At 41.9% G+C, this 27,738-nt stretch overlaps 1 protein-coding gene across 5 annotated transcripts in view; it reads right to left on the bottom strand.

Annotated features, from left to right (window-relative positions):
* The window catches only part of ube2f (ubiquitin-conjugating enzyme E2F (putative)), a 123,648-nt gene that overhangs the window by 71,753 nt on the left and 24,157 nt on the right, over positions 1–27,738 (bottom strand). For 3 of the 5 annotated variants that reach the window (XM_043693164.2, XM_087988816.1, XM_087988817.1), the window contains exons 2-3: positions 22,020–22,158; positions 2,962–2,991 (exon numbers count right to left, since the gene is read on the bottom strand). In XM_043693164.2, the coding sequence (XP_043549099.1) occupies positions 2,962–2,991; positions 22,020–22,137 (148 nt within the window). In that variant the 5' untranslated portion in view covers positions 22,138–22,158. Of the gene's footprint in view, positions 1–2,961; positions 2,992–22,019; positions 22,159–22,813; positions 23,122–27,738 lie in introns of all 5 variants that reach the window. The other 2 variants (XM_043693166.2, XM_043693165.2) reach the window with 2 other exon arrangements.

Here is a 27,738-nt window from a genome sequence, read left to right as displayed (position 1 = left end):
CACCCTCTTATCCTTCATTCACACACCACGTTATACAGTCAGAGCTGGAATGAGCTGCCAGAGGAAATGGTTGAGGCAGGCACAATTACAACATTTAGAAGACATTTGGATAGGTATTTGCATAGGAAAGGTTTAGGAGGGATATGGGCCAAATGCAGGCAAATGGGAGTAGTTCAATTTAGGATACCTGATTGGCATGGGCAAATTGCACCAAAGGGTCTGTTTCCATGCATTTGGAAATATATATTGCCAGTCTTTGGGATTGGCAATTGCAGGGCTAGCCAGTAATGCCCACATCCAGTGAAACAATACAAAACAACTTCTGGCTTGCTGCCATTACTATATTGAGCATTACTATATTATATATTCACTGGTCAAAACATTTAGAAGGAAAGGTACAATTTGGTGCTATAAGGGGTTTAAATATGTGATACTGTGAATAATTCCAAGTACATCCCGATGAAGACAAAGTCTAAAAGTATATTTGTTGAGGGTGGTTTGTGAAAGCAACTAATTGTTTCCATCTGTTCAAATGACGCAAGACACCAAGGATGACAGCAGCTAATTATTTTCAACTGCAATCAGATGTTAATAATGTAGGAAAGCTCATGTGGAAATTAGTGCGAACTTCACAGGAAATCCATGGGCTCAGCAAGTCATTTCGTGATGCAGGGTAATCCTGATCTCAGGAATTTTGAAGCTTTGTTTGATCAAACACATGCACATTGCATGGACTATTTCCATTTAATCAAATTCAGATTACTTCTTTGTACATTTGAAGAATGCATGACAAGCCCCACTTATTGCCACAAGCAAAATGGTCACACCTATGATTTCAGATGGCAAAAGATGGCAGAAACTAGTCGAATCAAAATATTCCACCTCAAAAAATGCAGGCATGTAATTCATGGTATGAAAATATAACAAATCTGTTCTGCAGAGTTCTGCAGGTTAAAGCAGATAACCGGCTTCACAAAACTCCTACACATATTTAATCTTCTCAGGCCTGTCAACTCATGAGCCCTCATTCTTGCCATGGTGTCAGTCACATATGAAACAATCTTTGATCATTTCATTATATCTTTCCTGACTCTCACTCCTTTATAACCTCAAACTTTGTTCTATCTCTAATTCAGAAATGTTTTCTTTAAGTCAATTACAGTTGCACTTTCAAGCTTCTAGTCATAGTATTTGGCCCCTTCATTTATAATCATAGTCTGCAGCTTTCAATGTGCTTCTCCTATCTTGATCCAGTGATGCCTTTGTCCTTCATAAAATCAGTCCTCCCTACAACTGGGGACATTTCCACTAATATGCACCCATCTCCCGTGTTCCCTCAAAATCAAGGTACACAGACTTCATCTCTGCAGAATGGTTTAGAGACATCATCACAAAGCACCAAGGCTTTATCAGTAACAAGGGCTCATTACTCTGGGAACCACCCTGGAGAGAGTAAAGGAAGACCCTCGAGCCTCTTTTCTCCACTGACCATCTCCACCCTTGTCCTCTACCCCTTCAACTCCAATTATAAATTTGAAGATAGAGAACATCTCATTAGCTACTTCCACTGTTTCTCCAGCATCTTGTCTACCAAGTCAAACCTTTCAAAAGGATACCCTCGCCAGCACTAACATGAACCTACATATTTCTCCAGTTCCTTTCTTATACCATCCTCTCCATGCCCTTTTTGATCTTATTTATCTATCTATCTATGAGATTCATTGCCCACTCATCAACTCCAATCCCATTAACCTACTAACAAATTATCTCCTCTTGAAATCATGCCAACAGACACTGAAAAAAAAACTGTCATTACCAATCCTCTCTTCAAATAACACACTCGTTTGCCTTTGCTAACTACCACCTTGTGTAGGATTTTAAGGTCCCTCCACCAGGCAGTTTGCAGGCCGGGAGGGGCATTGTAAAGTCCTCAGGTGGCCTTTTCACACAATGCCAATCTATCTCAATTTTACAGGGGATGAACAACCTGCCTGCCTTCACCCCATGTTAAGGCCCTTACAGGAAATTATTGGGCACTTGGCAGTTTTCCACCTAGCTTTAATTTCTCAGTTACCAAGCAGTGTTCAGAGGCAGTTAAGGGATGGTGAATGTTTGGCACAAGGAAGCCGAACAGATCATCTTGCACAGAGCTTGGACAAAAAATGATGCAAGGGTCTCCTTTACTGGCTGCTTTCAAAAACTGGGTGTGCCCCTAAAACCTTCCCCAAATGCAAATTTTGCCCTAGGTCTCCTTGGGTACTCCCTCTCCACCTGACTTTGCCAACACAACACCAGTCAGTCAATGTGCAAGGGAGTGGTCATGATGAAGGGGAAGCGTGCAGGTGAGTTAGCACCATGATGGGAGAGTCCCCTCCAATTCCCATGAGATGTTCCACACGTATTTCCACCCGGGGTTCTGGGACTTTGAAACTGCACATTGCCTGTTGTCCAAGCAGTGGTCAGAGGTGGAATCTCCACCTGGGCAAGGAAGAGAAATCTTCAGAGCATTAACCAGTTTCGGCGTAGATGTGTTCTCTTTGGCGAGTGAGTAGTGAACCGTACCACTGTTAAATTCCCTGCTTTTCCTTCTCCCCACCCAGGCCTACCCCTACTCCCAGCAAACCCAACACCTGACCTGGCTCCCCTTCTCCCCAGCAAACCCAGTGCCCCATCTGACCTCCTGGTAAACCTAGACTCTAATCTGTCCCCAAAGCACACCATCAGTAAAACCAGTCCAAACTGAATCCAGCCCCAAATTTGTAACCAAGAAAACCTAGCTCCAAAACTAATCACAATCACAAAATAACCCAAAAATTCAAACACTGAAGCATTTTCTAAACAAAAGCAAATTAGCTGTTAAAGCGCTCACTACGATATTGCTTGTATTCTGTTTATACAATGCAGCAAATGTCTTAACATCACTTTAAGGTAAATGTCATAAGAAATAAATGTTTTACTTACTGGGAAGGTTTGCTTCAAGTTCTGCAACCTCTGGTGAAAGACAGAGACACAGGGTTAATGTCCAGTTGAAATTAAATGTCTCCATATAAAAAATAAGTAGTAGTGTAAGACACATGCACCATTTATCAATCAATCAATTTAAGTCATTCAGATACAAGCTCTGCCCTGTCCTCACTCTGGTCCGGAATGAGCTCTGATCAGTGATCCGCCATAGGGTCACTGGAGGATGAGAGTATAGAGTAGGCTGTTTTCCCCCCAACACTCATTTACCCCACTGTTTTCTTTCAATCATGCTGCTGCATTTTCTTTCATACTACAATCTTTGATGTTATTCTTGAAGATTGATATTGCTCAAAACACTTTGTGAAAATGTTGGAGAGTTTAACCTCACTCATCTATCTGACTTTTCTTTAATAAAAATATGTAGGTGTCTATTGTGAATTCCATGCATTGTTAAATGCTCATTATTTCATTTTGCATCATGGATTCTTAAGAGTTTGTCATTAGACAGGTTTAACATGTTCATGTTTAACTGGGAGATCTAACTCTCTTCTAGACACACCTGTTAGTCTAGTTACTCTCCAATCAAACTCTCACAACTAGGACCAATTAAGTGTCAGACACAATGGACAACCACCTCTGTTGAGGGTTAAAACCTCACTCTGGTGGTCAGTGCACAAAAGTCTTAGTTAACTCCATCAGAAGTGTTGAACAGATTCGGAGGCAGAGAAAACAGGAAGATTTTGAAATATTGGACAGTCTCTGGGTTGAAAAATGTTTTTAATCATGCAATTCTTAGAAATGAAGCCAACAGTTTACTGTGTGCTGTGGTTTACCAGCTGGTTACTAAAAGTCATGTGACTTTAGAGAAAAGGCAAGCAAAACTTAGAGAGATAAGGCTCATCATCACTAATTGCTGGAAAAACTGGTTTTGAAAGAATGAAGGTACCTCTATGCTAATAGTTGCCTGGCAAATCTTTCAGAATGTTACTTTTGATAATAGACCCAGTCATCAATTAAAAAAAAGACACCCAGAAGCTGTGGGATTCTCTTCTGAAAGTATTTTCTCAAGTCAAGGTTCCTAGAAAAGAGATAGAGTTTCAAACCACGACAGTCATAGAGTCAGAGATGTACAGCATAGAAACAGACCCTTTGGTCCAACCTGTCCATGCCGAACAGATATCCCAACCCAATCTAGTCCCACCTGCCAGCACCAGGCCCATATCCCTCCAAACTCATCCTATTCATATACCCATCCAAATGCCTTTTAAATGTTGCAATTGTACCAGCCTCCACCACTTCCTCTGGCAACTCATTCCATACACGTACCACCCTCTGTGGACAAGGTTGCCCCTTAGGTCTCTTTTATATCTTTCCCCTCTCACCCTCTAGTTCTGGACTCCCCACCCCAGGGAAAATACTTTGTCTATTTATCCTATCCATGCCACTCATGATTTTGTAAACCTCTATAAGGTCACACCTCAGCCTCCGATGCTCCAGGGTAAAACATCCCTAGCCTATTCAACCTCTCCCTATAGCTCAAATCCTCCAAGCCTGGCAACATCCTTGTAAATCAATTTAACTGTTTTATAATCTGCAACCTTATTTGAGCTACAACTTGGATAATGCACAGCCCTGGCAACATCCTTGTAAATCTTTTCTGAACCCTTTCAAGTTTCACAACATCTTTCCGATAGAAAGGAGATCAGAATTGCACGCAATATTCCAACAGTGGCCTAACCAATGTCCTGTACAGCCGCAACATGACCTCCCAACTCCTGTACTCAATACTCTGACCAATAAAGGAAAGCATACCAAATGCCTTCTTCACTATCCTAACTACCTGCAACTCCACTTTCAAGAAGCTATGAACCTGCACTCCAAGGTCTCTTTGTTCAGCCACATTCTCTAGGACCTTACCATTAAGTGTATATGTCTTGCTAAGATTTGCTATCCCAAAATGCAACACCTCATATTTATCGGAATTAAATTCCATCTGCCACTTCTCAGCCCACTGGCCCATCTGGTCCAGATCCTGTTGCAATCTGAGGTAAACCTCTTCGCTGTCCACTACACCTCCAATTTTGGTATCATCTGCAAACTTACTAACTGTACCTCTTTTGCTCACATCCAAACCATTTATGTAAATGACAAAAAGTAGAGGACCCAGCACGGATCCTTGTGGCATTCCACTGGTCACAGACCTCCATTCTGAAAAACTACCCTCCACCACCACCCTCTGTCATCTACCTTTGAGCTAGTTCTGTATCCAAATGGCTAGTTCTCCCTGCATTCTGTGAGATCTTACCTTGCTAATCAATCTCCCATGGGGAACCTTATTGAACGCCTTACTGAAGTCCGTATAGATCACATCTACCGCTCTGCCCTCATTAATCCTCTTTGTTACTTCTTCAAAAACTCAATTAAGTTTGTGAGACATGATTTCCCACGCACAATGCCATATTGACTATCCCTAATCAGTCCTTGCCTTTCCAAATACATGTACATCCTGTCCCTCAGGATTCCCTCCAACAACTTGCCCACCACCGACGTCAGGCTCACTGATCTATAGTTCCCTGGCTTGTCCTTACCACCCTTCTTAAACAGAGGCACCACGTTAGCCAACCTCCAGTCTTCCGGCACCTCACCAGTGACTATCGATGATACAAATATCCCAGCAAGAGGCCCAGCAATCACTTCTCTAGCTTCCCACAGAGTTCTAGCGTACACCTGATCATGTCCTGGCGATTCATCCACCTTTCTGCATTTCAAGACATCCAACACTACTTGTGAAACTGGAAGTGGATTGTGACCGATTCCCAAAGACTAGAATCCAAGCTGACTGCTTTCACAAGTGGACATTAATCATCAGTCTATGGCTGTCAGCAATTTGGTTCTGTTTACAGGAAATCCAGGGGACATTAGAAGTTATCACAGTCTATCCTTTGTTTCAAGAATCTATAGCCCATGTGGGTGGTTGTTTCGCCTTTACTTCTTATTTTAAGGATCAACTTCACAGAAACTTGACGTTTTGTGGTGTGAGAGTATGTGAGCATGTGAGTGCGTAATTTTCTATAGTGTGGTGGTAACCAGTATTTGCTATTTGCTTTCAGAATAAGTCCTAATACATAGTTTATTTTGAGTTCATTTCAGAGGATCTCTTTTATTCAGGAGTTGAATAAAAGAAAAGCAATTATCCATTTTAGAAACTGAATCAATAAATTGATAGCAATGGTGCAGCTGGTGGATCCCTTGCGGTTTGTGGCATAGATTAGTGATTTAGACTTAAATGTGGGAAGAATGATTGGGAAATTTGAGGGTGACACAGAAATTGGCTATTTAGCTGATATGAAGAGGCTGACTATTAACTGCAGGATGATGTCAATGGTTTATTTGAGTAGACAACAAAGTGGCAAATTGAAATGCAAAGTTGCACATTTGGGGAGGTAAACCAAGCCAGGAAATAAACAGGAGGGTATTCAGAAGGCTAAAGGAATTGAAAGACCTTGGAAGGCATAACCAGAGGTCCCGAGGTGGGAGGACAGATAGATAACGTGGCAAAGAATATATTTAGAAAGCTTTCCTTTATTTGGCAAGGTATTGAGTATAGAAACAGAGTTGTAATGTGGAACTTTGTAAGACACTAGCTAGGCCACAGCTTGATTGCTGCATACGTTCTGGTCACATTGTTAAAGAAAAAGGCACTGATTTATAAGAACGTTGTAAGAGCTCAGAAATTACAATTATGAGGAAAGATTGGATAAGCTAGTGCCTTTAATCACAGTGCACAAAGTAATGCAGGGCTTCAACAGTATGGACAAGGAAGATCCCTACACTCAAGGAAACAGGTAAATCAACAGGGGATATGGATTTAAGATGATTGGTAGAAAAATTAGGAGGGACATGAGAAAAATCCTTTTCACCCAGAGAGTGAGAAGTGGAGTCAGACATTTACTGTCCAGATTAGCCGTTGAGGCAGAAATCCACAACTCATTTAAAAGGAACAAAAACAGAAGCTTAGCTGGTCTGGCAGCATCTGTGAAGAGAAATCAGAGTTAACATTTCAAGTCCGGTGGCCATTCCTCAGAAAATGTCGGTTTATATGCAAAAGATAGGGTGGGGGGAGTGGATAAGGAATAAATGATAGATGGGGATAGAGTCCAAAGAGACAGAAGAAAAGTTGGACAGACAAATGAGTGAATAATGATCCAGCTGGGAGGGTGAATAGCTGTTAATGGAGACAGTTAGCAGCTAACAATAGGTCATCTGTAATGGCAGACTATGTGATAACAAAGCCTGGTGTGTGGGGTTGGGGGCCAGGACGTGGGATGGTTCAGGCCCAAAATTATTGAACTCCATCTGGAGTCTGGAGAGCGGCAGGGTCACCCCAAGCAGAAAATGAGGTGTTGTTCTTCCAGCTTGACCTGAGTTGCACAGGAGCACTGCAGCAAGCCCAAGACAGATGTTGGCCAGGGAACACGGTGGTGTGTTAAACTGGCAGACAACTGGAAACTCTCGTCTTTTTTGCAGGCAGAACATGAATGTTCTGCAAAGCAGTTACCCAGTCTACACTGTGTTTCCCCAATGTAGAGGAGACCACATTGTGAGTAGTGAATGCAGTAGACTAGACTGTGTAAAGTGCTGCTTCACCTGGCGGTATGTTTAGGCCACTGGCTACTAAGGAGGGAGGTGGTGAACTGGCAGGTGTTACACCTTCAGCGGTGACAGTTGCCACACGGCTGTTTGGGGAGTGGGGATGGTGTTGGGAATGAAGGAGTGGACCAGGGTGTCCTGAAGAGAACGGTCCTTGCAGAAGGCAGGGAAGGGAGTTTTTCTGGCGGGGGGGGGGGGGGGGGGAATATGTGTCTGATGGTGACATCTTGTTTGTGATAGCAGAAATAGAGACTGATGATCTTCTGTTGTGGATGAGGATGGGATGGTAGGTAGGGACAAGGGCAATCCTATCACTGTTGCAAGAGGGAAGAGGGGGAAGTGAGGGCGGAAGTGCGGGAGATGGGTCAGATCCGTCATTTCTATGGTACGTGGCTGGACAGGTTGATTTTCTTTTCTTTTCAGATAATTTTCTAAATAAACCCAAACTGAGTTAAGGCTTTGGATTTCCTTGCTCACCAACTGGTATTCAGGAGATTATTACTGGGAAACTTTGGGTACTACAGATTCAAAGTTATCTGTTACATTGAAGCATGCTATATGGCAACGACATGACTCACATTACTCATGTAGTGTATCTGAAAAGGTTATGCTATCACACTTTCTGTAAATTTTAATGAATCAACACACACTTTCTGTCTCCCTGAACGGAGAATGTGGAAATGGGTTGCAGCATGATATATTAGTATTTACATTAGACAATCAGGACATCATGTTGATAGTTTCAGCTAATGAGCAGAAAATCCTGCAGCCAAGAAGCTGCTGAGTGATATCAGACTTCTCTCACAGAGCACATCACTTCAGTGGTTACTGGCCAGCTCTAATTGCCAGCACTCTGGACACAACAACCTGTTGGCTGAAAGATATTTGTGCACTGAATTTCTAACAAAGGGCAATTGCAGGTCAGTACATTACCCTCAGCAATTAAAGAAATGCAGGGACAATCACGCAGGTTATCCAAGTGCTACATGTATCATTTTAAAAAGCAAAGAGATTGTAATTTTAATCATAGGTGCTTAAAATAACTTCAAGCAAAAAGAAAATCAAGAGCTCTTTCATGCACTTTCCATAGTGAAAGCTCAGGTCTCTTAGTTGGTTCATCAAATAGATGGCATAACACTCAGTAAGCCAGCAGGAAGCGGTGCTTTCAGGTTGAATAATTTAGTCAAACAGAATATTTTCATGTACTCCCAGCCTGTCGTTGACATTTTCTATTTCATCACCATGGTTGCCCCTAACGTCATCTCCCTCACACGTAACAAGGTCGCATATCTCGCCTCCTCTCCCTGTAGGCAGTAGCTAATGATCTGCTTTAAATTTCACGTTGGCAAGTCCCCTCATACAGGTCACATTCGGCAATTATCGGAGTTTCTTAGTAGGCTACACGCAAACCATTTGTTTTTGAATCATGGTTTTCAAATACATTTGAAATTTCTTAGCATTCTCTGACTCCCAGACTGCTAATGTTACTGTGCCTCGTATAATCTAACAGCCTTGAAGCCAGCAACCGGACTGTACATCATGCAAAACATGTGTTCTGCAAATTCTTCTCATCTTGTGAGTCAGTACCATTTCAACATCAGTCTGATTGAAAGCTGCTTTCCAAAACACATCTCTAGAGGGATTTTATGCCATTTGGCTGGACTTCAGTTCCCATCTCAAACTAAAATTATTATAAATGATATTGCAACCTAGTAACCAGTCCGTCATTCATCTCAGATGGCTGTTTTCTGATACATTTAGATAAACCCCTTTCACAGTAGATTATTTAATCAAATATCAACGTACCATCGCAAAATGAACCTACAGGCAAGCTTTTGTTTAATAGCTGGAATATTTAGAAATGAGATCAGATCGTGGCTTCTCTTGAAGGGCATCACGCACCAAAATCACCACAGACTGGGAGTAAGTCACATTAATGGAGCAGGTCATTCACAATTTGGTGACTGTATCTTCCTAATTTGTGTTTTTTTCATAATTCACTTTGACTCCTGCCCAAGTTGATTGCAGCAATCAGTACCAGAACAAATAAAAATTTACATCCAAATGGCTCAGATCACACTGTCAGAGGCATTTGTATTTAAGTGCTACAAATCCAAAAGTTTTATAGATTTTAAAAATATCAAAAATATTCTGGGCCAGAAACTTGATTGTCTTAACATTTTGTTTTGTTTTGTTTCATGGGATGTGCAAGGCCACCTTTGTTGCCTATCCCTAATTTCCCTCGAGAAGGGAGCAGTAAACTGTGTTCTCATACCACAGCAGGCCATCTAATGCAGGTCACATGCAGCCATAGTACTGTTAGGAAGGGAGTTCCAGGATGTTGATCTGGTGACAGTGAAGGAATGGCAATATGTCTTCAAGTCAAGGTGGTGTATGGTTTTGAGGGGAACTTGCAGATGGTGATGCTCCCACACACACCTCATTTTTCTAGGTGGTAGTGGTCGTGGGTTTGGAAGGTGTTGTGGAAGAAGCCATGGTGAGTTGCTGGAGTGTACTGGGTGTACTCTACACACTGTTGCTGCTGGAGGGAATGATTGGGATTGTGATCAAGGCTGGATAGTGTTGAGTTTCTTGAATGCTATTGGAGATGCACTCATGTGGACAATTGGAGATATTTCATCACACTCCTGACTTATGCTTTGTAGATAGTGGACAATAACTGAATTACCTGCAGTAGAATTCCCAGTTTCTGACCAGCTTTTGTTGCAACAGTATGTGGGTGGCTGGTCCAGTCCAGCTTCTTGTCAATGGTTGCCAGCAGGGAGGGATTCAAATGCTAATACTGAAATGGCACTTGTCAGTGAGCATCGCAATTTTTGCCCTTAATGTTGAAGCACTTGAAGATGCCGAGCTAGGGACATAACTCAGAAACTCATGCAGTAATGTCTTGGAACAGAGAGGTTTGACCTTCAACATTCATAATTTTCTTATTTTGGGTAGGGATGATTACAGCCAATGGAAATCTTCCACTTCCCCAACCTTGAAGTCACTCAATTAACTGCGACCTTGATGTCAAGGGCAGTTCTTCTCACTTCTGCTTTGAATTTCAGCTCCTTTTCTATATTTGGATCAAGTCTGTAATGAGATCAGGACCAAACTGAATAGTGAGCAGGTTATTGCTGTGCATGTGTCACTTAACAGCAACCTCGATACTCACTACCCTCAATATTTCAATGACCAAGAGTTTACTGATAGTTGGTCATTGTGTGTATGGGACGTGATTAGATTAGATTAGATTAGATTACTTACAGTGTGGAAACAGGCCTTTCGGCCCAACAAGTCCACACCGCCCCGCCGAAGCGTATACCACCCAGACCCATACTCCTACACCTACCACTTCACCTAACACTACGGACAATTTAGCATGTCCAATTCATCTAACCTGCACATTTTTGGATTGTGGGAGGAAACCGGAGCACCCGGAGGAAACCCACGCAGACACGGGGAGAATGTGCAAACTCCACACAGTCACCTGAGGTGGGAATTGAACCCGGGTCTCTGGTGCTGTGAGGCAGCAGTGCTAACCACTGTGCCACCGTGCCGCCCACAAGTGCTTCAGCAATTTCCCATATTGTTGGGTAGATCCCATTATTGTAGCTATACTTGAAAAGCTTGGCTAGCAACACAAGACATCAGTACAATTGTTAGGATGCAAATTAGAATCCCTACAGTGTGGAAGCAGGCCACTCAGCCCATTGAGTCCACACCGACCCTCTGAAGAACACCCCATTCAGATTCGTACCCCTACCTATCCCTGTGATCCTGCATTTCCCACAGCTAACACACCTTGCCTACACATCCCTGGACACAATGGGCAATTTAACATGGCCAATCCATCTCACCTGCATATCTTTGTGAGAGGAAAGTGGAACAACCCAGAAGAAACCCACCCAGACACAGGCAGAATGTGCAAACTCCAGCTGTCCAAGGGTGGAGTCAAACACAGGCTGATATAGGAGAATGATGACAAATCTAGTGTCTATCATCAAATGTCATGCAGTCAGAGAAACCAGGGCACTGACTGAACAAAGCATGGTTTTGAGAGAGTGGAAGGACAAATCTGAATTTCCTTTCCTCCAGATGAGGGAAAAGAGATGATCAAGGTCAGGAACCAGAAGCAAGAAAACATTACAAAGCCTTTCAAATGGCAGGAATTAAATTCGCTAAAAAAAAATCAGATGAGAAAATTACTGAAGCAAACTTCTTCCCATCTCTAATGCGCGGAATCGTAAACGGACACTCTGCTGGCCAGGTTGTTACATTAGATAAACTAATTAAATGAATAAAATACATACAAGAACCAGAATAACAGCACTAAAGCAAACTATTCAGACCATTATATCTGTGCTGGCTGATGGCCAGAGCCTTTTAACACTGACTTCACTACCATGCACTATCCACATGAACTCCTATTTTTCTCTGCTTCAAACATTTATTCAACTTTTCACTGAAGATGAAATTGCCTTTACCTCAAACTTTTCCTGTGATCAAGCACTACATGCTCTAACAACCGGTGAAGGAACTGTGCAGGAATTGTTCCTCACTTTAGTCCCAGAGAATTTTATGTTAGCCTCTAATCTTAAGTAAAACTGCTAACAACCAGATAAATATTTTGAAACATAAGGAAAATGGGATATACAAATTCCCACACTGAGGGCTCCCACAAACAGCCAAGTAATAAAGAGGAGATAATCTGTATTTTTTAAAAAAAACCAAGATATGGATTAATGGATAAATACTGGCCTGGATACCGAAGATAACTCCCTTGGGTCTTTTCAGAATAATTCGATCGGATCTTTCACATCCACTTGACAGCAGAAACAGGGCCTTGGTTAATAGCAGTAGATATTGTCTACAGTATATGGATTTTAAGAAAGCTTTAGATAAAAGGCTGATTATCAGCCATAGAAGAGGCTGATTATCAAAATTGAGATTTTCAGAACAGGATCATGTTCAAATTGGATAGACGAAAATAAGCTGCAACATGTTGGAACTCAACCTCTAGGTGGAATATGGAGCATGCAGGTGCAGAAACAATCTGGCATTACGACGTCATTGCCAAATGACAGATGTAGTTACCTTCCAACTGGAAGAAAAGTCTATTTAGCCTGTTTTCCAATGTTCAGTGAATCAGTGGCTGCTGAGACCAGGCAGGGAGAAAGTCTTGAGTGTTGTCAGCACTCCATCCCCCCAACAAGTTCAAATTGAGCTTGGAAATGCAATCTTTCCCCCTTCACAATGCAACGCCAACTGGCCAAATGGCCAGTGAAACTTGGTGACTTTTCCCCTTTCCCGGAACTCAAGCCTCAGCAGGGTCATCTGTGCTCGCCCAGCCAGCGTGACATGATGAAGCAGGTTAACAGTCTGGCGTCAGATTGCATCCGTAAGCCAAAAGGAATCTCCAGCAACTGATATCACCATGACAATGTTATCTTTGTGTTTGTGCTCATCACTCCCAAAAGCACAGAGAAAGTAAGTCTCAGTAAATACCTATTTTTCAGACTGGAGATGGTCAAAATAATGACCCACAAGATTAAGTGTTAGGATCACTGCTTTTCTTTTCACTTTATATCAATAGCTTTAATACTGCAATGCACTAAAATTTCAAAATTTACCCAATAGTTCAAACTTGGAGAAATAGCAAACAGGGTCAGCGATACTAAATAGCTTCAACAGGACACAGTTTAGCAGAGTGAGCAAACAAGTCTTCAGTCAATTTGATCACGTTCACAATATATCAAGAAACCAATGAACTTCCTGTCTACAATGTGAAAAGCCCTGATAAAATTTTGGTGATAAAATATGTCCCTTGCTAAGCTGCTCCAGTACACTCAACTACATCTTACGCAATCGCTTGAATAATTTCCCATGTATACCCTTTCCCACCCAACAACAACAAAAAAACTCAGGACAAATCCAATCTGGCCAATTACCACAGAATTCATCTATTTTCAAACATCAAAATTATGAAATAGATTTTCAAAGTATTTTAAAATCAACCTGTTTAGACATGATATAACACAGCTCTGGAATTGGTTGGACAGATCTTCTGGCCCTGAGGTAGGGGACACTACCATTACACCACAAAAGTCCTCCATAAAATGGGTTTTTAACACTGTTATAAAGTGACATTTACTCTGCACAATCTACTCAGGTGATTCTCAGTTTGGATTTCACCAACACCAGCGTGCTCGGTCTTTGGTACAGCCTGGTCCACTCCATTAGTTACTCCAGGTTGCCATCCTGCTAATGCTCATAGAGATATACAGCACAAAAACAGACCCTTTGGTCCAACTCATCCGTGATGACCAGATATCCCCACCTAATCGAGTCTCATTTGCCAGCATCTGGCCCATATCCCTCAAACCCTTCCTATTCATATACCCATCCAGATGCCTTTTAAATGTTGCAGTTGTACCAGCCTCCTCCATTTTCTCTGGCAGCTCATTCCATACACGTACCACCCTCTGCGTGAAAAAGGTGCCCCTTAGGTTCCTTTTAAAATTTTTCCCCTCTCACCCTAAACCTATGCCCGCTAGTTGTGGACTTTCCCCAACCAAGGGAAAAGATCATGTCTGTTTACCCTATCCATGCCCCTCATGGTTTTATAAACCACTATATGGTTACCCCTCAGGACAAGAGGAGAGTCATCAGGATGGCAACCTGTAACTAATGAACTGCCACAGAGATCAGTGCTAGGGTCACAATACAGTGAATGTACTATCACCATGTATGTGAATGACACAAACATAGGTGGGAAAGCAAGTGGTGAGGGTGACGTGAAAAGTCTGCAGAGGGTATAGACAGATTAAGTGATTGGGCAAAAACATGGCAAATGGAATATGATGTGGAAAAATGTTGGGTCATGTGCCTTGACAAAAATAATATAGAACTGAATGTTGGTTGAAATCAGTGCCTACTGATGTCCAACCTTGCTGACACCAGAAACTGATCAGGACCAGCAAGAATAGCAGGCCAGAGGCTAAGAATCCCACAGCGATTAGTACCTGTCCACCATCTACAGAAAACACAAGTATCATTTAATATCTTCAACTTGCCTGGGTCAGTACATTTCAAATACTCAAGAAACTCAATATCACAGAGAACAAAATAGCTCCCTTGACTGACACTCCATTCACCACCTTAACCATTCCCTCCTCTCACTACAGATGCACAGTGGCAGCAGTGTGCACCAAGATGCATTGTATTAATTCAAAGTCTCCTTCAACTCCACTGATTAGAAGGACAAGGTCAGCAGACACACGAGATTACCATCACTTGCAAGGTCCCCTCCAAATCACTTACTATTCTGACTTTGAAAATTATTTCTGCTCCTTCATACAATTGCTGAATAAAATCCTGGAACTCTCTACCTAGCTCTGTGTACAACTTCACCAGATGGCTTTCTGAGATTCAAGACGACAGCCAACATGGCAATAAATACAAGTTGTCATCAACACCCAGGAATAAAAGTATACTAGAGAAAATAATTGAAGGGACATGGGGAAAGATCTTGAGAATTGGATATCAACTGGATCACTCTTCAAAAAGACTTTTTTGACTCAATATAGACTCAATGGATCAAAGCTGTGCGCTTCCATGGATACTGACTCTTTGTGATCCCATTCGGTTTCCTAGTCTTTCACAACTTTCCTTTTGAAGAAATTATTAGCCTGCCCTATCATATTCTTCAAGTAGTGAAACAACAAGCTTGTCAGGATTCGAAGCAGAACAGTGAAAATCTGTGTCTGCGCCGTTGACTATAACATTCCTTCCTCTAGTCACTATTTTCCTTCTTCTCCACACCAATGACGCTGTCAAGATATGGCCAAATAAGACCCTAGTTTGAAAGGTGGTCAAGAACATTAAAATCAGCCCAAGTCATAGAGATGTACAGCATGGAAGCAGACCCTTTTGGTCCAACTCGTCCATGCCGACCAGATATCCCAACCCAATCTAGTCCTACCTGCCAGCACCAGGCCCATATCCATCCAAACCCATCCTATTCATATATCCATCCGGATGTTTTTTAGATGTTGCAATTGTACCAGCCTCCACCACTTCCCCTGGCAGCTCATTCCATACAGGTACCACCCACTGCATGAAATAATTGCCCCTTAGGTCTCTTTTATATCTTTCCCCTCTCACCCTAAACCTATGCCCTCTAGTTCTGGACTCCCCCACTCCAGGGAAAATACTTTGTCTATTTATCCTATCCATGCCACTCATGATTTTGTAAACCTCTATAAGGTCACACCCTCAGCCTCCGCTGCTCCAGGGAAAACATCCCTAGCCTATTCAACCTCTCCCTATAGCTCAAATCCTCCAACCCGGTCAACATCTTTGTAAATCAATTTAACTGTTTTATAATCTGCAACCTTGAGCTACAACTTGCTTAATGCACTTCAGCGTAAAATCCTACCTTTGCTTCATTCTTTACATTTTGGGCCGAAAGAGCATTCAATATGCGTATAACAAACAAGCTGGGAATTACTTAGAGGCACTTGTAATTGCGAAATCCGTAGCAAATTTTCATCTCTACATATTTCTTTATATGGACAGGAATCCAAACTGTGCTCTGGCACACAGAGGGCACATGTGCCTCTAACAGAATACAATTCAGGACAGCTCCACAGAGAGTTTGGAGTTACAAATTTTTATTGCATCCCTGGAAATTAATTGTTGCAAGGCCACAAAAATAACTGACAATATTCCATTCAGTATTTCCAACACAGCCACGCTGTGGTGCCTTTTCTCATAACTTATCCATAAGCGATGCAAAGTAGAGTTGTGACAGATGGACACGTAAGCAGCTTAGTTTTTCTTTATTTTGGCTCATGGATGAATTTTTTTTTCCCCAAGAGTGCTAATACCATAAACAATTCTAAACCCAAATGATCAGAGAAATGCTTTGAGGTCTCAAGATTCCCACTGCTTTTGCCTTCTGATTCTAAACTCCCCACCCACCCCAGGGGTGGTTGCACGGGCTCTCACCATGCAAGTCTGAAACGGGAGACTTTTAAAGATGTACACTTCCTCAACTTTTACATTCAATTCAGCAGAGGTCACTGGATAATGATCTACAGGAGGAAGCTATGGTTTCTTCATGATTCAGTATTCTTGTTCAGTGATATAACTAGGAACTAAAAAGAGGAACTCTGTACCACGAAGTATCATTTCTACCTCATGACAGTGTGGTGAGGGGAGGTCAGTTAGGGTGAATACAAGAGGCATACCTCCAGACAACTAAATAAAACAATAAAAGAAAGTTTCACTACCTCAGGTTTATATCAAAATGGCCTCTCAGACAATGTCAAGTGCTGTCATCATTGTCATATTGGAAACAAGGCAGCCAAAGTATGCACAGAAAAGCCCCACAAACAGAAATGTGGCATATGACCCGATCTCTTTTCGTGATGGAATTACTGTCAGCAAAGTCACTAGAAGAACTCCCTGTTGTTCATCAATTTATGTATAAATGTACAGCCATTCTGGCCAACTAGTCAGTGCTGGCACAAGTCATCTCCCATTTTAGCGAAGTCAACTCAGTCTCTCAACAGATCTCTCTTTTTCCTTTTCTCTCATCTTTAGGGATAGTCAACATGGTTTTGTGCGTGGGAAATCATGTCTCACAAACTTGATTGAGTTTTCTGAAGGAGTAACAGAGGATTGATGAGGGCAGAGCGGTAGATGTGATCTATATGGACTTCAGTAAGGCATTTGTTAAGGTTTCCCATGGGAGACTGGTTAGCAAGGTTAGATCTCACGGAAAACAAAGAGAACTAGCCATTTGGATACGGAACTGGCTCAAAGGTAGAAGACAGAGGATGGTGGTGGAGGGTAATTTTTCAGACTGGAGGCCTGTGACCAGTGGAGTGCCACAAGGATTGGTGCTGGGTTCACTATTTTTCATCATTTACATAAATGATTTTGATGTGAGCGTAAGAGGTACAGTTAGTAAGTTTGCAGATGGTACCAAAATTGGAGGTGTAGTGGACAGCAAAGAGGGTTACCTCAGATTGCAACAGGATCTTGACCAGATGGGCCAATGGGCTGAGAAGTGGCAGATGGAGTTTAACTTAGATAAGTGCGAGGTGCTCCATTTTAGAAAGGCAAATCTTAGCAGGACTTATACACTTAATGGTATGGTCCTAGGGAGTGTTGCTGAACAGAGACCTTGGAGTGCAAGTTCATAGTTCCTTGAAAAGTGATGTCACAGGTAGATAGGGTGGTGAAGGCGGCGTTTGGTATGCTTTCCTTTATTGTTCAGAGTATTGAGTACAGGAGTTGGGAGGTCATGTTATGGCTGTACAGGACATTGGTTAGGCCACTTTTGGAATATTGTGTGCAATTCAGGTCTCCCTGTTATAGGAAGGATGTTGTGAAACTTGAAAGGTTTCAGAAAAGATTTACAAGGATGTTGCCAGGATTGGACAATTTGAGCTATAGGGAGAGGTTGAATAGACCAGGGCTGTTTTCCCTGGAGAGTTGGAGACTGAGGGTGACCTCAGAGGTTTAAAAAATCATGAGGTAAGTAGACAAGGTCTTTTTCCCTGGGATGGGGGAGTCCAGAACTGGATGGCATAGGTTGAGGGGGGAAGGTATAAAAGAGACCTAAGGGACAAATTTTCACACAGAGGGTGGTGCATATATGGAATGGGCTGAGGAAGTGGTGGAGTCTAGTACAATTGCAAATTTAAAAGGCATCTGGATGGCTATATGAATAGGAATGGTTTGGAGGGATATGGGCCGGGTGCTGGCAGGTGGGATTAGATTGGGTTGGGATATCTGGTCTGCATGGATGAGTTGGACTGAAGGGTGTGTTACTGTGCTGTACATCTCCAACTCTAACTACTCATTTATTTCCCTTTTCAAAGTACCAAAATGATTTTCCTCAACTCTCCCTAGATATTGACTTCCTCATTTGGAGTAAAGAAATGTCTAATAAGTCTAATGACTGGACTTATTAGAAGTTACATGTGGCCCTTTGTGTCACATCCTCCAACAAGCGGAAATATTTTCTCTACATCTAACCAGTTCAATCCACTCAGAATTATCAGGACATCTCGAATTCTTCAGTTTTCTTCCATTTTTCCCCAACAACAGTGATCTCCCAATTCTGGTAATATGATTATTGCTGCTCACTATTCTTATCCTGATCGAAACTCATTTGGATGATACTAACTGTGAGTATGCTAAATCTTCAGTACTGCACTGAACTGTCAGCCTTAATATTGTGCTTGAACACACAACCATGTAATTCAGTGATGTACTATCACTAAGCCAAGGCCAAAGATGAAGAAGGGACTTTGAATAAAGACTGTGTTCCAACCATCTCCTTATCTATCAATTGCTCCTTTAAATCTAAAAATGTGCTTTAATAAATGGATGTGACAGAACATAGAGAATATTAGCGAGACTTCTGCTAATATCAAAACCATCAACACAAACAGGACAATCTGGAAAGCTAGGAGAAAGTGAGGACTGCAGATGCTGGAGATCGGAGCTGAAAAATGTGTTGCTGAAAAAGCGCAGCAGGTCAGGCAGCATCCAAGGAGCAGGAGAACCTTTACTCACTGAAATCCTTGTAGAGGGAGGAAGAGAGCTTCTTCAAGGAAGGCATCCTTGCAAGAGGATTCGCAGTAGGTTAAAATCAACTAGGAGAAAGTGAGGACTGCAGATGCTGGAGATCAGAGCTGAAGAAGCTCTCATCCTCCCTCTGTGAGGATTTCAGTGAGTAAAGATTCTCCTGCTCCTTGGATGCTGCCTGAATCTGGAAAGCTATCTCACTTTGATTATTTGAGCCATACAGCAAAGCATCATTGTTTATTACACTTTTTTTTTTAGATTAGATTAGATTACTTACAGTGTGGAAACAGGCCCTTCGGCCCAACAAGTCCACACCGACCCGCCGAAGCGCAACCCACCCATACCCCTACATCCACCCCTTTAACCTAACACTACGGGCAATTTAGCATGGCCAATTCACCTAACCCGCACATCTTTGGACTGTGGGAGGAAACCGGAGCACCCGGAGGAAACCCACGCAGACACGGGGAGAATGTGCAAACTCCACACAGCCAGTCGCCTGAGTCGGGAATTGAACCCGGGTCTACAGGCGCTGTGAGGCAGCAGTGCTAACCACTGGGCCACCGTGCCGCCCACTTGTCCTTTAAAGATTTAATATGAGAGTATACAGAGTATACTGAACACTCTCCAACTGATAAGGACAGGGAATTTGCATCAAGTTAAAAAAAAAAAGACAAAAACTAACGAAGGCAAATTTGTTCCACTTGGGAAATCAGTAACACAAGGCCACAATCTCAGGCTAAAAATACAGAAAGACTGGATCAAAAAAGGAGCTTCTCCAAACAGATTATTTGGAATGTCAAATTTTTGGAACAAGTGATAATTGAAGCTAAAGCAATTACAGCATTGCGAGATAGATTAGATAATTACTGAAAGATTACCAAAGCAACAGTGCTGTGTCAAGCTAGCTTCTGAGAAGGCTTACACTTAGTTTCAACATTGTTCCCTGGAATGAGAGGATTTTCCTTTGAGAGGCTGAGCAAATTGGGTCTTTATTTTGTAAGTGAAACTTTCAAGCTTCTGAAAGGGTTTGATAAGGTAGATTCTAGAATACAGGAGTACCAGCTCAGAATACGAGGCCAACAGTTTTGGAGAAATTTCTTTCCCCAATAGGTTCAATGCTAGAAAATTTCCACTCAAGAGGGTAGTAGCTGTTCCATTGGTAAATATATTTAAGACAGAGATAAAGTTTTCTCCCCCTCTCAGAGTGTTGCTAGTCTGCGGAAGTCTCTTCCCCTGAAATTAATAAAGGCTTTTTTTTTTATTCAAAACTAAGTTGGAGTATTGATAGACAATGGAGTGAAGGGTTATGGAACGGCAGACTGGAAAGTGGAGAATGGACCAGAACCCAATCACTAGTGATTTTTTAAATACTAGAGCTGGTTTGAAGGCCAAATGTTCGACTTTTATGAAGATGTGGGTGAACTGTACCTTTAAGAGTTAAAAGCTAGCAGAACTACCTGACACAGCACCAAGTGTTCTCAATAAGGTAACAGAGTAATACCTGGCTGAAAGCTAGATTAGCCGGGTTGCCCGGGAGGGGCAGGGTTTATCCGACTGGTATTATAGAAGGGAAAGTAAAAGATAGGTTAGAGAAAGTTGTAAATAGTTGTCAGTTAATTATTCTCTGTTATACTTTAAGAAATAAAGTTGTTAGGTTTTACTTCAAATAGTGCTTGGCCTCTCGAATTTTCAGATTGCTGCGTGGGATAAATCTTTTCTGTGTTACTGGTTTAAAGTAAGCAAGAAGGTTTACCCAGTGGCGTAACAGACTCTTGTTCTTAATGAACATAGGATTAGGTTTATGAAACTGATCATGGAACACCGCTCAAATTTACAAACAGAAGCCTGACTATAGGGTTTTCTCAGGCCAATTGTTCTCCTTCCCTCTCCTAGCTGGAGCCTCAACATCTGTTATTTATCTCAGAGCTGGTAGCCATCCCAGGTGGACAGATCAGCGGCTGGGATCTGTCCCAAGTGGGTAGCTCAGGTAAGCAATGGTACTTTATTCTTTCTTGGGCCAGGGATTTTGTGAGCAAGGCAAGCATTTCTTCCTTAATTGTCCAGTAAGCCATTCAGTTCGGGCGCAGTTACAAGTCAACTACCTTTCTCTGGGCCTAGAATCACATCTAGCCATACAGATAAGGACAGCAGAATTCTTTCTGTAAGCAACGTTCATGATACCAGGAACTGTCCAGGTGCCTGTCCAAGGTACTCACCACAGGCAGGCAGTGGTACTTAACTAAGGTGGGGGATTAGAAACGGTACATGACCATGGTGTTGTCTTTGGCAGTTAGTACTTATAGGGTATTTATTCACCAGAGTCATCAATGACAACATACACTTTAGTGGCAGTCGCTGGCTAGAGATCAAAGCTGGATTGATCATGTTCTCTTCCTAACAGAGATCAGAGGTCAATGCATACAACACAAACTAGGAGTCTTGACTCATTGTTTTCATTCTCAGCCGCTCACTGCAAAAAATAATTCATGAATATTTTCAGAAACGCAACAGACACCCGCACACAGAACTTCTCTGCCGCATTAACTGTACGACCAAAAGAATCCATAGGAATAAGAACATTCACAAAACCACAGCATCATAGAAAATACTTGAAACAGCAGATTCACAAGGATATTCACATCATCATCTATTTAATACGACTCACAAACTCTCTGGAGTTACAACTTGTTAGTCACTTTATCTCACACTTACTAATGTGTGACTTGCTGTTGGTTTAGTCATAGGCTATGTGAGAGATCATGAACTATCAGCAGTAGAGATGAATCATGCACCTTTGATGAGCAGCTTATCTCTAATGGATACACGACGGGATGAGTCCGTCCCTGGATTTGTGTTGCCTCTCCCTTTCATGCCCTCTTCACGCTTCAGTTTTTTCGCTAAAGTCAACATGGCTAATACACTTCCTTGATCCTGAAAAAGGAATTAAAACAACAAAATTTCAGAATAATTTTCACGGTCATCATTATACACAGCTCTGTTCCAACTCCGAAATAGTCCACATTCCATTATAACCCCAAACCAGCCTATTAAAGCACAGACTTAGCAGACAGAAATAACTCAAGGATTCACACCCTGTTAGTATACAAAGATGGCGAGATATTGGACAGAGCTTATCACCTTTCAAGGCTGCAACCTCTATTGCCTTGAAGAACTTCAGCTGCAGGCATGTGAAATCACAGCCACCTGCATGTTCCCTTGAAGCCACACACCATCCTGACTTGTAACTAAATCACTGTGCCTTCATTGTTGGCAAGTTAAAATCTTGAAACTCCCTCCCTAACAACATTGTGTCTGTGAATGGTACAACCAATGAACTGAAAGACAGGCTTCCGGTGGCAGACACTGCTTTATACAATGAAACTAGCTTTCTCTCTAAAGCCACATGCAACACAAGCACTTGTTTGAACTGTGCTTCTCCTTGGAGCAAGGATGTGTGTCACAATATTCAGATTATTGACTTGAATTGGAAATCTATTCACTTGGGCAAATAAATCAGGTAGTTATAGACTGGTAAAAATGAACCGTGGACAATACAATGCTTCTAAAAACAACATCAAACTCTTACTTGGAAACAGTTTCAAATTGTTATCAAATAGAATTACATATCTGTTGATGTCTCCTGACTTCTTTAGCTTGAATGTGTACTCATTTCAAATGGCTCTGCCTGCTTGACATTGCAGTTGTGGCGTTAAAGGAGAATGGCATAGAGATGCTTGATATTCTCAGTGCTTTCCCTAGTTTTTTCTGAAATCCAAATGGTACCAACGAGAAGTGGTGGGTTCTTTTCAGTCTGTTTCGACTTGCTTGTCTAAATCTCTTTCACTCCCTGTGAAGGGATTGATTCTGAAGATGCTGGATTATTTTTGGCTGACACTGCAGTGAAATTAGAGCAGAAAATATAATCACTGTTCCTTCTTTCCACTCATGAAGTAAACCAAGTAACAACCACCAGGACACAAGCTTGCAGGCTATTAGACCTTAACCTCTCATAACTGGGTAAATACAATACAGCAGGTATGTAGAAATGGAAACCCACGTATTCACCATTTTGTTTTGTCCTGAATACTTTTGCAATTCATTTTTATTATTCATTCTTGGGGCGTGGTTGTTGCTGGTGAATAAACATTTATTGCCCACTTCCAATTAACCAGAGGGCGTTAAGAATCAACTCCGAGAATCTGGAGTCGCATGCAGACTAGATCAGGTAAGCACAATGCACTTCCGTCCCTAAAGAATGTTACTAAACCAGATGGGTTTTTACAACAATCAACAGTAGTTACATGGTTTCCATTGGATTTGTTTTTTTAAAAATTCCAATTTTTTTTAAAAATAGAATTTAAATTGAACAATGGATTCAAACCCATGTTCCCAGAACATTAGTCTGGGCTCTGGATTACTGGTCCAGTAACATCATCAGTACTCCAACCCCTCCACATGTGCATTTATCCAATCTCTTATCAGCCAGCATTCTGTTAAATAGATTTCAAGCCAGATGTTACAATATGAAGCTAGACAATTTTTTTTCACAATGGTCGATTTAATTATCGAAGGCAGCACCACGTGTCTGTCCATCAACTACCTGCTGACACCCTGTGTTCCAGAGGTCGATATTTATACTTGAGTGAAATTAACAAGTTGACAGCCCCAATACCTTGGTAAAAACAATGACTGCAGATGCTGGAAACCAGAGTCCAGATTAGAGTGGTGCTGGAAAAGCACAGCAGTTCAGGCAGACATCAGAGGAGCAGTAAAATCGACGTTTTGGGCAAAAGCCCTTCATCAGGAATACAGGCAGAGAGCCTGAAAGGTGGAGAGATAAGTGAGAGGAGGGTGGGGGTGGGGAGAAAGTAGCACAGAGTACAATAGGTGAGTGGGGGAGGGGATTAAGGTGATAGGTCGGGGGGAGTGGAGAGGGTGGAGTGGATAGGTGGGAAAGAATATAGGCAGGTAGGACATGTCATAGAGACAGTGCTGAGCTGGAAGTTTGGAACTGGGGTGAGGTGGGGAAAGGGGAAAATGAGGAAACTGTTGAAGTCCACATTGATGCCCTTGGGGTTGAAGTGGCTTCAAACTAAACTTACTACTTAAAGTGTCAGTCCCAAGGTAATGCTGCATGCCAGAACCTGCTGTACCCACGAATCATGGAAAGCCTCAAGCTCATCAGTGGACACTGCGTGCTCCCTCTTTGGTGTCATTACAGAAGACAGGCAGACAGTCAGGTCTAAATGATACCCTTCACAGCTTGCTACCTCAACCTGTCAATGGCTACCACACAGAGTGCCCAAAGGTCAGGATCATGGGCTAAAACACAACCTAAATTTGAGCTTTAAAATACAGCTCCTTTAAAGTCAAAAGGTGTGGTGCTGGAAAAACACAGCCAGTCAGGCAGCATCCGAGGAGCAGGACAGTCGATATTTCAATCATAAGCTCTTCATCAGGATCCTCAAACAGGCAAATCATCACCATCCAAAGCACTGTGGTTACCAAGTAGTTGAAAGATTGAAGGATATATACACAGACAGAGCTTGGTGCTACTTGCTTTCATCATCCAGGGTACTTATAGCACAAATCAAAGTGTTCAGAACTCTGCCAGGCAAAAGTACCCTTTTATGGACCCAAATCCTTGCAACTGTACAATGTTCCTAATGAGACAAATGGCCACTTACCACATTGTCTCTGTGCCAGCTCCAAAATTAATCCTACTGGTCACTCACTGTTGTCTTCTGCCTCAAACATGTATACAAATTCTCTCTTAAAATATACACTGCTCTCTCTACATGGACCATTCAATACAGAAACAGTATTCCACACTCCCAAAACTTCTCAGACCATTTTAAAATGTTGACTTACCACTAACTCATGAAGGACAGAATATAGTCTTTGTTTATTTACTGTCAAATTTTTAATAATTTTTAAAAACTATCAAATCTCTCCTTAATCTTTTTTTTGGAGAGAGTGCCAGTGCTGCATATCTCTTCTCATAACTTCCCATCACACAGGAAACCAGGAAGGTAAAATCACTTTTGTTCAATTTCATCTTACATTTTAGGTAGAGAAATAAATGATGATGATTGGATTAAGAAAGCTAAAAGAAATTATATATACTTTTTAAAAACGGAGAAACAAATATTGTTGTTGTGAAAATGTGAAATAAAAACAAGTAGTGCAAGAAATACTCAGCAGGTCAGGGAGCATCTGTAATGAGAAACAGTTAACATTCAGGTCAAAAATGAACTTGGACAATCATTGAAATTTAATTAAAAGCCCACTTAGACTTCATTCAATATAAAGGTGCAGATTTTTCCAAAGACTTGTGCAGCAAGTTAAAGTTAAATATCACACAACACCAGGCTATAGTCCAACAGGTTTATGTGTAAGCACTAGCTTCCGAAACTCCGCTCTTTCATCAGGTGGTTGTGTTACAGCAAGATAAACAGAAATGGAGACTTTCATCTGACTATGATTGCAATGGAGATTGCTGACTGTGGGAATCTTTACAAATCAAGACAGTGGAACCCACCCTCACCGACAGCAACTTATGGATTTCTGCATTGGTTTGCACAGGTGTAGTCTCCCAAAGTGCTGTCAGTTTCAATAAAGCAATGAAGTTTTAACACCAAAACAATACGAATATCTAGATCTATACTTATTCACTCCTGTGGTCTAGGTCCCTATTTATAAAGGCCTAATGTTACTGCCATGTTTCGGCTTGCTTCCAAAACTCATTTTCAGAAATTACTTGTTTATAGCTCATTCATCCACATTGCAGTGCTTTCCCTAAAGTGAATAGTTCCATAGTTCCTTTTCTTTCCAAAATGTATTATTTACTTTTCCACATTATACCATATTTCTGCTCATTCACTATATAGTAACCCAAACATAGTAACCCCACTTATTCTAATGGTTTGTATATTCCATGTTACTCCATTTCCTCTAAAGAACTCAGATCTGGTCAGCCAAATATTCCAGAAATACGTTGAGTACTCCCCATACTTCAGCAAACTATGTCTCTCAAAAGGGCACCGCTGATTAGGATTTCATTTTAGTTCACCTGTGGAATGTGGATGCTGTTGGTTGCATCAAGTCAGCAGGGAGCACATGACAAAGGTGTCCGCAAGTCAAGGAAAAGAACAGACTGTTAGAGAAACTCCATCAGCATTGCCTCTGCTGCATTCGCTGGATTTAATGGGAGAGGCTAAATAGGCTGGGGTTGTTTTCCAGCATTGAAGGCAAGGGGTGACCTTATAGAGGTTTATAAATTCATGAGGGACTCTGATTGGGTAAATAGACAAGGCCTTTTCCCTGTGTTTGGGAAGCCCAGAACTAGAGGGCATAGGTTAGGGTGAGAGGGAAAATATTTAAAAAGGGCCAACATTTTCAATGCAATGGGTAGTGCATGTTTGGAATGAGCTGGCAGAGAAAGTGGTGGAGGCTGGTAAAATTACAATATTTAAAAAGGCATCTGGACTGGTATATGAATAGGAAGGAAGGGTTGAGACAGATGTGGGCCAAATGGGACTAAATTAGTTTAGGATCTCTGTTTGGCATGGATGAGTTGGACCAAAGTGTCTGTTTCCGTAACTCTATGACTCTAAGAGAATCCCATAGAACAAATGACCTTCAGAGAAAGAAAACTTATCTCAACTCCATCTTAAAAAAAGACTTGACAACACATATAAATGCAATTGCAATGGATAAAATTAGTTATTTTATTGATCTTTTACACACTATCGTTCATAGTACCTCTCTTCAGAACATAGAGCACAGAGCCAGAATCTGAAAACAATGATCAAATGCACACTGATTCCTGCATTAATGGGAAGGTCACACATTATGGCCAATCTACACCTTTGTACACTTTTCAACTGACAATAAAAGCTGTCTACACTGCCCCATCAAACACTTCTGGGATAGGGACAAGACAAGGCCAGATTCAGGGTCATTTCCTCTATTCTTTTAAATTGAAAGTAAACTGCAAGTAAAACTCCCTCTACACTATCCCCACCAAAGAACCCAAGAACTACCTTGGTTTTGACAGCCCAAAAATACCTTGATTCACATATGTATTACATTTCACTCTGAACGGGGCAGCACGGTGGCACAGTGGTTAGCACTGCTGCCTCACAGTGCCAGAGACCCGGGTTCAATTCCCACCTCAGGCGACTGACTGTGTGGAGTTTGCACGTTCTCCCCGAGTCTGCGTGGGTTTCCTCCGGGTGCTCCGGTTTCCTCCCACAGTCCAAAGATGTGCAGGTCAGGTGAAATGGCCATGCTAAATTGCCCGTAGTGTTAGGTAAGGGGTATGGGTGGGTTGCGCTTCGGCGGGTCGGTGTGGACTTGTTGGGCCGAAGGGCCTGTTTCCACACTGTAAGTAATCTAATCTAATCTAAGTAATCTAATCTAATCTAATCTAAAACTGAACTTTCAGAGATGGATACAGATACCATTCACTGTCCTGGTTGGAAGTCCCAGCTCTAGCTCCAATTTTTG

The sequence above is a fragment of the Chiloscyllium plagiosum genome, unplaced genomic scaffold, assembly GCF_037043375.1.
Source record: "Chiloscyllium plagiosum isolate Xiang-an unplaced genomic scaffold, Cpla_swu_hap1 HiC_scaffold_7, whole genome shotgun sequence".
NCBI classification, from domain to species: Eukaryota; Metazoa; Chordata; class Chondrichthyes; order Orectolobiformes; family Hemiscylliidae; genus Chiloscyllium; species Chiloscyllium plagiosum.
This window is presented reverse-complemented; position numbering and strand designations above follow the sequence as displayed.